The sequence below is a fragment of the Gavialis gangeticus genome, unplaced genomic scaffold, assembly GCF_001723915.1.
Source record: "Gavialis gangeticus isolate Ggan-Ray unplaced genomic scaffold, GavGan_comp1, whole genome shotgun sequence".
In the NCBI taxonomy this organism is placed as follows: domain Eukaryota; kingdom Metazoa; phylum Chordata; order Crocodylia; family Gavialidae; genus Gavialis; species Gavialis gangeticus.
The window spans coordinates 58,296,829-58,307,490 of record NW_017729024.1 but is presented as its reverse complement, the minus strand read 5'-3'; the positions used below and the strand labels follow the sequence as shown (position 1 = coordinate 58,307,490).

The window sequence follows — 10,662 nt, the reverse complement described above, 5'->3', positions numbered from 1 at the left end:
GGGGGGCTGTAGCAGCTGGTGGGGGATGGGGCCAGGTAGGGCAGATATTGGGGGGCTGGGGTGGGGCATGTGGGCCTTGCAGGCCAGTGGTAGGCCCTGCAGGGGCCATTTGGCCCCTGTTGGGGGGCTGTAGCCTGTGTGGGGGCCATAGCCTCTGTTGGGGGGGGCCATAACCCCTGTTGGGGGGCCGTAGCCCTAGTGTGGGGGCCATAGCTCCTGTTGGGGTCTGTAACCCCTGTTGGGGGGCCATAGTCCTTGCATGGGGGCCGTAACCCCTGAGTGGGGCCATAGCCGCTGTTGGGGAGCCATAGCCCCTGTGGGAGAGCCACAAAATATATGTTCATGTTTCATGAATTCATTAAACATGTATTTAGCGTTCACCTTATTATTATAATAGAGAGACTGGTAGGCTTCCACATTGCTTTAACACTGTAGATATATCAATAAAACATTGCCCAACTGATCGCCGTCTCTGTCTCACTCTCTCTTTATAGTGGTATTTTGTTTAAATTATGGAGGAACATGGATTTTGAGGTATTTTACAGAGTGACTAGGTTTTTTTTTTAATCAGGGATTTTTCAGTTTTCCAATAAGGAACACCAGAATTCCTGCTAGGGAGCCCAGTGGCAGGACCCTGCCTGCTCAGAGCTGGTACCTTGGACCCAGCTGGAGGTGGCTGACCTCCTGGCCAGCTGAAGCCAGGGGGACATGCTTTGCCAGTTCAAAGCAGGCCACCACACCCAGAACATCTTCTGGGCAATAGCTGCCCAAATGGCCGGTCAGGGGCCCACAGGACAGTAGTGCCACACAGAGGCCAGCTCTGCAGTCACAGCCCACTGGCAGCTGGCCCAGAGGAGAAGATGCCTTTACTGGCTGTGCAGTCCCCATCCAGGTCTGGCAGGTTCACAGCAGGTCACAGCCAGGCAGCAGCCCCCCGCTGCCAAACTGCTGCAGTGGGTAAAGGGTGCAGGAAACTCTCAGGGCTGGTTCAGCAGTCCAGCTGGCACAACGTGTAGTGTCCCCAGGTACTAACTGGCTGCGCCTCAGAAGCTCCTGAGAGCAAGTAGCCTTGAGCTACTTGCCAGGGCAGCTTTTTATACTGCTGGGGACAGCACAGGTGCTGGCCCTGGGCTCTAGCTTCCCCTGGCTGCAGATCCGGGAGGAGCCAGGCAGGATTATTTTGCCCCAAGTAGCACAAAGTGCATCTTCAAGCACATGTGCTGATCCAAAAAGCCCCGGCTCAAATTTGTACCGCTTCTATTTGACCTGCTGCAAGTGCATGTGCTTGCATGTGTGGACGCGCCCAGGGAGTCTTATGGGGATGGCAGGAGACAGCAGCATCTGGGAAATTAATGACAGGCTTGCTGTCTATGCTTGGAGTCAGCATATCCCGAAGTCTGACCTTGGTCTGTTCCTGACTTGGTGCATGCTTTTTGGAAAGTCACATTTTGGTCACAGTGAAAGTTGAGATTGCTCAGCACCCTCGAAATTCAGGCCATTTATTTAGGTGTCTCATACTAGGCACTTGTTTGAAAGTGTTGACCACACCCATTTGAAAAATGGAGCTATTCCACAGTTCCAGGCTCCCCTCTGTTATATATATCAATTTATATGGATCCAAAGCATCCAGAGCCTGTACCATACAGTCGACACACTTCTCTTCACCAACTGTATATCTCAGGGACATCAGGTAATCAGATGCAGTAGAAGGAAGTAATCACTCAATTCCTTTTTGATCTCAAATATAAAGTAGAAACCTAGCCTTTATTTGAAGTATTTTCCAGTGCAGCTCTTCAGGTTCTTTGGCCTGCCAAAGAAAGCATCTCCTCAAACAGGCAGTTTGTCAGATGATTCTTTAACAAGTTTTCCTCCGTCCATGGTTTTTCCATGGCAATATACAGTAAGGCTGACTGTACATAGTTATCTATTGCACCAGAGGTGCACTGAGATTAAGGATTATGCCATGATTTAAAAGTGTAACATGCTTTTATTCGGAGGTTAGAAAGTTATTCCAGCCTGAAATATGCATGGAATAAGACAGAGCATAGGGCAGGATTTTTGACTGCTTCACCATTGCCTAATTTGGCTCTCACTGAAGTCGGTGGAAGTTAACCTTAATGGGAACAATTAGACCAATGATAAATGTCTTCAAATATCTAGACTATTGTACATGTAGGACAAAGCTTTCACTCTTAGCTGTGGACCTGCCTCCCCTCCCTACTGCTCCCACCACCACAGCACAAGAAAACTCTTTATGAACATGTTACATGTTAGACATGCTTAACCTTGTATCCCCCTCTCAGAAGCAAAGCAGAGATAATAAACTAAATGCAGATTCTAATTCTGAGATGTATATAAAACATTAATTCAATTTATTAACAAAAAAGGGTCAAAGTGACAATGAAGAAACAACAAAAGTGATCTATTTAACATTACATAGCTTCTTTATTCTTTTAGAATCTCAAATAGTCTTACATACAGAATTAAAGAGTATTTATTCTTTAAACTGAACTGTGTTAGCCTGAAGATGCTACTTGGTATTGCCCCTTCAAAGGGGATGTCAGTGTATTTATGCAGGTACTTCTACAATGTCAAAATAGTCATTGGGTAGAATAATGTAGCCTTTTCCTGCCAATATGTCCTTCTCCTTCTCAAACTGAACGAGCTCGCGCAGTTTTTCAATCTGTCTTTCCTGACGTCTGCATCGCTGCTGTGCTGTCTTGAGCTTCTTTCTCAGTTTTTCCACTTGCTCTTCCAGCTGCTGAATTCTCTTCCTCTGATGAACTGTATCCTCTACGGTATAGTTGTGATCACAGAAAACTGCTAGATTACTAGGGGTCTGGAGAGGAGGCATTAATAATCCAATACTTGGATCTACCAGTCTTGCATCTATCTGAGATAAAGGAAAGGAAGGATTTGATGGGGGAGGTGGCAGTAGAGGAGGAGGTGGTGGTGGTGGTGGTGGTGGTGGTGGTGGCGGCGGCGGAGGTGGTGGTGGCAATGGCGGTGTAGGAGGAGACAGATCTTCTGCTTGCTCTGAACACTCTTCAGTCTAAAATAACAAGACAGAATACATTTTAGTCCATTTTGTGAATGGCAGAGCGAATTGCCACACTGTCAGCCTTTTTCAGTACTTGCAGGAGTCTGTCGTAAAGCAAAAAGCACGGGTGAAGTTAGCAAATAAACATGTCCCACTTCTAGTATTCAGTGTAATAAATATATTTGTAGATCTATAGTTTCAAAAGTGAACAGGGCTTTACGACCCTCAGTTCCAAATTTTCAACTTCACACAAAGCAAATCAGTTTTGCTTCTGGTACTGGTTTAAAGGTTTTGTAGGTGCCCAAGTATCACCAGGCCCTGGAAAGCCTCAAAAATCCCAGTTGTATGTCTCAGATTAAAAGAGACTATTTTTCTTATAGTGGGTCTATTAAACTTGCATGTGAAGAATAAGATATCAAGCATTTTGACCAAGTCAAACCTCTAGTACAGAAGTTGTCAACCAATAGTACGTGTACCCTCAGGGGTACTTAGGAAAGCCCTAAGGGTTATGTGCAGATGGGCTGAGAGAGCGCCACCACCCCTCCTCCCCCACATCTGGCCACAGGGGGTACACTTAATCAAAAAGGTTGAAAACCCCTGCTCTAGTAGACTATTTTTCATAAACTTGCTTGTGCAGCTGATTTCAAGAAGGTAAAGGCACAGCTCAAATAGTTCCACTCTTTCCTGGCTCAAGAAGGTCCCAAACTGTGTTGACCAGAGAATGCTCATCATTGCCTCAGGGCCTCTCCTGTAAGATCCTCCAGGGCTCCATTTTATTGCCCCTCTTGTTCAATGTGCATATGAGGCTGCTGGGTGAGATCATTTGCAGATCTGTATGTACCCACTATGCACCTAAGGGACCATCTTCTCCCTTCTGGCTCATCATGATACCCAAGGTCAATTGAGAGCAACCTCCAACGGGTCATGTTTTCTGGGTGAAGAAATTGCCCAATAACCATATCTTACTTCTCCAGCCTTCTGGACCTTTCTTCTCAACCAGGCTGCCATAGCACCTGGGGTGCTTTGAGATCCATTCAAGGGTGCCGCCAGGTGCCACAGAATGTTAGCACTATTAGGTAGGCAAACATGATTCACAAAGTAAATTCAGAGGTTTCAAACAGAAATCTATGGTGGTGGCTTAGAACAGAAAAAATGCTCTATTCTTTTTCATAATCAAAACAGACACACACAAAAAAAAGGAGTGAAAACTAAGAGCTAGCATTTACCAAGGAAAGCCTCAAGTCTATCCAGGGTTGCCTTGAGTCTGAAAAAGGTTGAGAACCACTGCCTTATAAGCAGGGATCCGACTTTTCCGTTTCCCATGGAAAAACAGAAAAAACCATGGATGTCCCATTTTTAAAAATCAGAGAAAACACGGATTTTCCCTTTTAGAAGAGAAACCCATGGATTTCCCCCTTTTGCAAAGAGCTCTGCAGGATGGCTGAGTTCCAGCCTGCAAGAGCTGTTTGCAAAAGGGGCGGGAAACCCTCAACCCTGCCCGGAGGGGAAGGGAGAGGGGCAAGGTTAGGGCCTGATATCAAGGCTTACCAGAGGCTACTGCAGGCTCACTATTCTTGCTGGAATTAAGTGTGGCTTGGGGATTGCATGATGAGGCTGGTGGGGGAGAAAGCTGGCTGGGGGCTGAGGGAGCGGGGAGGTTTGAAGTCTGGCTGGGGTGGGGTTTGCAGCCTCCCCGCTCCCAGTCAGAGTGCTAGGCCAGCTGCAAACCAGAGTGCCTGGTTGACTGCAAACATCCACACTCCCTCAGCCCCCAGCCAGCTTGGGCACTGCCTAGCCAGAAGGTGGGGTTTGCAGCCAGCCAGACACTCTGACTGGGAGCAGGGAGACTGAACTCCCTCTTCCCTCCCCCAGCTGGAGTGCCGGCCAGCTGCAAACCGTGAGTCAGAAACGCTGTGCTCCCCACCCTGCTTCCAACCCCCAGGCCCTCTGGAGTGCAGCGTGTGCAACTGGCACAGCAGAGCACAGCAGGGCCACACAAGAAAGTTGCCTGCTGCTGCAAGCTCCACACTGCCCCAGCCACACTTCCTCTGTCTACATGGGCGCAGTGCACACCCGCCCCCACCCCCCACAGATCTGGGAGGCACAGGTCCCCCCTGACCCCCAGGACTGCACGCTGCCATGGGGAGCCAGCCCTGCCCAAGGCAGGCAGGCAGCAGTGGAGGGAGCCGGCTCATGCTCCTGCTGTAGCAGCTGCTGCCTTCCGTTGGGGGCAGGGGGCTATGGACCTGGGTCCCTGGCCCCACAGACCTGGCAGCTGTGGGCTCCTCTAGCACGGCTGCAGGACAGGGGCACAAGCAGGACTGGGGGGTGGGAGTGAGGGACACCAGCAGGGCTGTGGGGGGAGGGATGGGGGGGCATTTAATTTTAACCACAGATTTTGGGATTTTTAATCAGAGAATTTACAATTTAATCAGAGAATTGCTGTTTTTTTATAATGGAAAACCAGGATCCCTGCCTATAAGTTGACCAAAACTATGATCATGCACAGGAAACAAACAAACAGTCTCCTTCCTACCGTTCTCCTTGAGGTTAAAAAAAAAAAACATGCATAATATATCTACATACATACATTTAAGTGTCAGTCACTCCTTAAAGAGGAGTTTTCATGGTTACCTTTTCACTGGGTTCAGTGTAACAGAATATTGTGGGCACGGCATTCTCTTTCAGGAGCTTATTGTTACACTCCCTTTTAAAGCAATCAGGAGTGAAATGTTCTGAGCAAATGCTGCTATACTTTGTTGGCTTGAAATTTTTCCTTTTCACAGCGGCTTCCCATTTCTTGCAGAGATCAGGCCTTGTGAGAGGAAACCTGCAACCAAGAGGCACTGTCAGCTTCCTGTTGAAGCTCTTCTTACATGCGAGCACGGCAGCACACAGATACTACCACGTGCACTGCCACTACTTTGCTCCCCAGCCAGCTGCCTGTCCCAGCAGCTGGCTCCAGGCACCAACAGGGGACATCAATTGGGCCACATGCAAGGCCTTGTTTGAGGCATGCCGATTTCAGAGACCTAAACGCAGATGTGTGTAGGTATTCATGACATGCAGGCTACCACCACCTGCCAAAGAACACCAGAGGGTAGGCTAGAGACGCACCTCTATGACTAACAGCATCAGATACACACACACATCCATATGCACCTACACACATGTACATACACACACGTATACAGATGTACATATACGAATGTACACGTAGGCAACAGAAGATGCTCTGGAGCATAGCGTATGGGTGGGGGGCACACCCCCCTGTGGCGGAGGGGCATGCGCAGTACGGCCGCCAGGGGCCGCCCGACACCCCTCACGCGAGGCCCCCCTCCACGTGGGGCTGCGCGCGCACCCGAGGCCCCTGGAGGTGACAGGCCCCGCCCCCGGCCGCCGGGCGCGCGCAGAGCAGCGCACTGGCCCCGCCCCCCGTACCGCTCGCGCTCACTTGTGGAAGGAGATCGGCTTCTCTTTGTCGTATCGGTTCCGGCAGCGGTAGGCAGAGCAGGACTGCACCATCCTGCCGCCCCGGGGCCGCCCGTGCCGGCGATGCTTCGGCCCGGGGGCGAGGCGGGCGCATGGACCCCGCTAGCTCAGTGCCCGGCGCCCATCCCCCTCAGCGACCCCCTAGGAGCGACATAAACAGGACGCGGCCTCTCCCAACTCCAAGATGGCGGCGCCAGCTTCAAGGAAACTCTCGCGAGATCTCCCACTCTCACTTCTCTATTGGTTATTTCCCCGCGCGTGGGCGGGACCTTTTCGATCTCCCCGCCAATGGCAGCACAAGCTCAGAGCGGACGCGGGCTGCAATGGCCCCGCCCGCTGCCTATAGCATGACCCTGCCCCCACGCGTCAGGCTCGCGTCTCTCGGCCTCTGCCAGGCGCGGCCGGCCCTGCCTCGCTGGGGTGGAGCCGCGCGCGTGGAGCACGAGCGGGTGCCTTATTGTCGAGCGTCGCATTCCTGCTCCGGCGGCTGCTGCTGCCACCCAGCAGCTCCTCGCCCGCCGCTCTGAGCGCTGCAGCTCACGCGAGAAGGGGCAGACTAGCTTCTTCCTACGGTCAGCTGCTGAAGGAGGGCACGGGGCTGCACTGCAGTGACATATTCTGCAATGAGCTGCAGGGCACACAGTGGAGATGCTCCCGCGTGTGGGTTGGGACTAGGCTTTGAGTATTGCTGTCCTAGTGGGAGGTGGGTGCGAGCCTCGAAAGCCTTGGGCGTGTTGCAGGCGTGGGCTCCTGCGAGGAGACCCGGCTGCAGGGAGTAAAACGAATTTCCCACCTGGGTATTATAAATGGACACCGTTTTCACTTCCTGACATCAGTTTCAACTTTACAACACTTGAGCCGACCCCACGCAAGCGAACCAGTTCGCTGCATCGCCTATCTCCTTGGAGAGCTTCCGTCCAAACTTCCTTGGACACTTTAACAAAGCAGACAAGACACCAGAAAAACCTGCAGCCAGGACTCCTGAGAAGACTCCAGCCAAGAGCCCCTCAAAAAGTCCAGCAAAGTCACCTCAAAGTCCTTCCAAATGAATGTGATTGCTGTTTACAATATAAACACATTAATGTAGCTACATTATTCATCTATAAATGATTGAATACAAAATTCTGCGTTATTTTTGGTGAAAATAGGGTACCGGGCCTTGGTTCAGGAACCAATCCCCCATTTATAACATTACTTCCTATGGGAAAATCAGTTCCGAGTTACCACGTTTTGACTTAAGACGTGGTTTTCAGGAACCGATTGTGTTCTAAGTCGGAGGACTGCCTGTACTCTACAAAATCTGGGCACTACTTCAAAAAACAACAACTTGTGACAATATTAGTATACTGTACTATTGAAATTGGGAACGTGAAGAACCTATGTGTCTACTCCATTCTCCCAACAGCAACTCTAGCACAGATTTCGGCGGACCCCAGTAACATCTAAATAAGACAGACAACACGGTTTAAAATAAGCATTTCTGTTGTTTTTATTGGGGGGGAGGTCTCTGCCCTTGCATTGGTGGGATTCCCAACAGTGTAGATCTTCAGATCGCTACATTGAAAATGCTTCCCACCACAATGACCAGCAGTAGTTTGTTAGGATGAATAGCAGAGGTCTGCTTCTAATGCCGTCAGTGGAAGGAAAATTCAGCCACTTCCTAGCCTGGGATTTATTTGTAAAGGTCTGTCTCAAATCAGCTGTCTGTGATACAACTCTTCCCTGCTGAGGAGGTAACTAGTAGTTTTCTGTGACAGCCCTGCCACACCTGCTGGGCTTTAAGAGACTGGTGGTGTGCCTCCCACTTTATGTAGATGGAACATGGTAGCCTGGTTGTTTGGACCTGGACTACCTTTTGGGATACCAGTTCTCATTGTGTCTATAGGCTTACCCTCTTTCTCCAGAATATAAATACAATCTTTCAGGAGAAACTATTGTCCCTAGTAATGTAATTTGACGTGTATCCTCAATATTCTTCTATAACCCGCTGTTTCTTTTCCCCACAAAGCCCCCATCCTCCCTGCCATAAGCACCAGTTCCCTAAAGCCCCACAGTCCCCCTGGTCTCTGCCAGCCCTGTTTTCTTCTGTTTTCCTTGCCACTTTTCTCCATCAACCCTCTAATTCTCTAATCCTGTATTTCTTGAAAGTCCCCCAGCCAATTCTTGCTGGTCTTTCTGCTTCCCTAGATATCTGCTTTGCACATACCCCTTCAAGCTGTCCCCATCTCACAGTGCCTTTCCTAATATCCCTTTTCCCCTACATTTTCTCAGAAACTCACAATGACCCTCCTTACTCCAGCCCCCTCAAGCTCTCACTTCTCTCTGTTAATACCTGTCATACTTCCCCTGTTTCTCAAGGTCTCTCATCCTCTTTCTGTTCCTAGTCTTGTTTAGCTACCATTCCCTAGAGTGCTCCCTAAGGCTAGCTATAAAGGGTGATACCCAGCTGCGGCCCAGCATTAAGGCAGACTACTGCACGTAGCAGGAGGCTGGGGTGTAATGTGCTGACCAGAAAGTTTTTCCTCAGACTCTTTGACTTGCAGCCCCTAAGGAATGCTCCTTTATCCAATGTTGGGTGAAGAGGAAAACCATTTGGCAGGTCAGGCAGAGGGTTCCCTGCTTGTCAGCCTCTCCCCCTCCTGTTGATTTTGGAACAGAGCTGGGAGGCACAGCACCATAGCCCAGTACCACTGAGCAGCTCGCAGGTGAGCATGAGCAATGTCGGTGCAGACAGGCTGAGCAGGCGGGGGCCTGGGCAGAAAGGGAGCCTGGCTCTGAGATAATCAATGAATGAAAGTGTCCAAGGGTAGTGATGGATGACTTTTTGGCCCTGTGGGCCAGATGAGTGGCCTGAAGCTGGTCTGCGGGCGAGATGCCTTGCAGGGTTGATGCCAAGATCAGGCTCCAGTGCCCAGTGCCAGCCTAGCCCTGTGCACCTGATCTAGCACACTTCAGAACCACGCTATCCAGCCTGCAGGCTCCTCACAAGTCCCAGAAATTTGGCACAGGGGAGCAGCAGTTAATGCTGCCACTACCACCAAATTTCCAACCCCCTGGGAAGCCCTAGCTCCAAGGGCCAGAGCCAGTTGAACACCCCTGTGTTGGGAGAAAGGATGAACGGATGTGCTGGGCGGCGGGGGAGGGGATCCAGTGGCAGGAGAACGGGGAGAACTCACAGGGAGCACTGCTTTATTATTTGTGGATTAGTTATAACAAGTCCTGACGGTCACTCACTCAGTGAGCTAAAAGGAACATGTCAAGATGAGCTGTCACCTTTGACAGGATGGCTTTAAGCATGAACACTGCATGCCCCGGGAGGCTGGGGAGGCATAGTGAGCTCCCAGAGGCAGCACTGTAAGCGGCGGGGAGGAGGGTGGCAAGCGCCAACCAGTGGTCGGCAACCACCTGCAGACGCTGGTGGCAGCGGCCAGTGGCAATTGTGGATTACCCGCAGACGCCACCAGCAGTGTCAGTGGCAAGGGGAGGTGGCAAGCAGCAGCCGACACTATCTGGGGCGCCTTTTCGCAGGGGGCGCACCACCAGTCTCGGGGTGCATGTGCACCCCCTACATGTTGCCAGTGGCTTTAAAATCCCTGAACAAGATACTGTCAGCAGAACTCGGCAGAATCCAGCTGTCCCACCCGGCAGTTACCTGAGGGCTCCATTTCGTGTGTCCCCAGCGAGGACAAAAGGCGAGAGTCTCCAAATGTTGAGAGCTGAAAAACAAAACTGTTGAAGTTTGAAAATGCTCAGATGGGGCAGTCCAACCAGGTCCAGTCAGAAATATTTGTAAAAGAACCCCATCCCCCCCAAAACAAAACTCACAAACCTGCATTGTCTCACAGGAAAAAAACCCAAAAACCCAACACTGAGAAGTTTCCTCACCCACTCTCCACAGGTGAAGGAGGCTTGCCAAAGGTTTCCGGGCCTGGCCCGAGCAAGCTGAGGCCCGGGCAGCGCGCTCGCTTTCTACTTCCAGGCCCTCTAGCCTCTCCGGTCGCCTGGCTCGTGCTCCGCGGGCGCCGAGCCAGGCCCCCGCCTCCCCGGGCCGGCTCGCTCCTAGGCTCGCCGAGGCGCCAGGGTGGGTGCCGCCGACGCGGAGCCGCGTGCGAGGGCCGGGCCCGGTGCCA

The 10,662-nt window shown here is 51.2% G+C and overlaps 1 protein-coding gene and 1 long non-coding RNA gene across 2 annotated transcripts; both read right to left on the bottom strand.

The window, feature by feature from the left end:
• Positions 1-2,421: 2,421 nt before the first annotated feature.
• Positions 2,422-7,344, bottom strand: THAP1 (THAP domain containing 1). Its single transcript, XM_019517134.1, has 3 exons — positions 6,495-7,344; positions 5,675-5,870; positions 2,422-3,052 (listed from the first exon to the last, which is right to left on the bottom strand). Exons 1-3 carry the CDS (start codon positions 6,563-6,565, stop codon positions 2,570-2,572), a joined length of 750 nt encoding a protein of 249 aa, XP_019372679.1. The 5' UTR covers positions 6,566-7,344; the 3' UTR covers positions 2,422-2,569.
• Positions 7,345-7,778: 434 nt separating this feature from the next.
• On the bottom strand, positions 7,779-10,491 carry LOC109297404. Its single transcript, XR_002097306.1, has 2 exons — positions 10,362-10,491; positions 7,779-10,248 (listed from the first exon to the last, which is right to left on the bottom strand). It is a non-coding gene; the product is annotated as an uncharacterized LOC109297404 (long non-coding RNA).
• Positions 10,492-10,662: the final 171 nt, after the last annotated feature.

Bases quoted from the DNA above. Each gene is read 5' to 3' on its own strand.
- THAP1 (XM_019517134.1), bottom strand. From the start codon at position 6,565: ATGGTGCAGTCCTGCTCTGCCTACCGCTGCCGGAACCGATACGACAAA. The intron at 5,871-6,494 runs GTGAGCGCGAGC...TCTTGGTTGCAG, and splicing joins AAGCCGATCTCCTTCCACAA to GTTTCCTCTCACAAGGCCTG. The intron at 3,053-5,674 runs GTAACCATGAAA...TTGTTATTTTAG, and splicing joins ACACTGAACCCAGTGAAAAG to ACTGAAGAGTGTTCAGAGCA.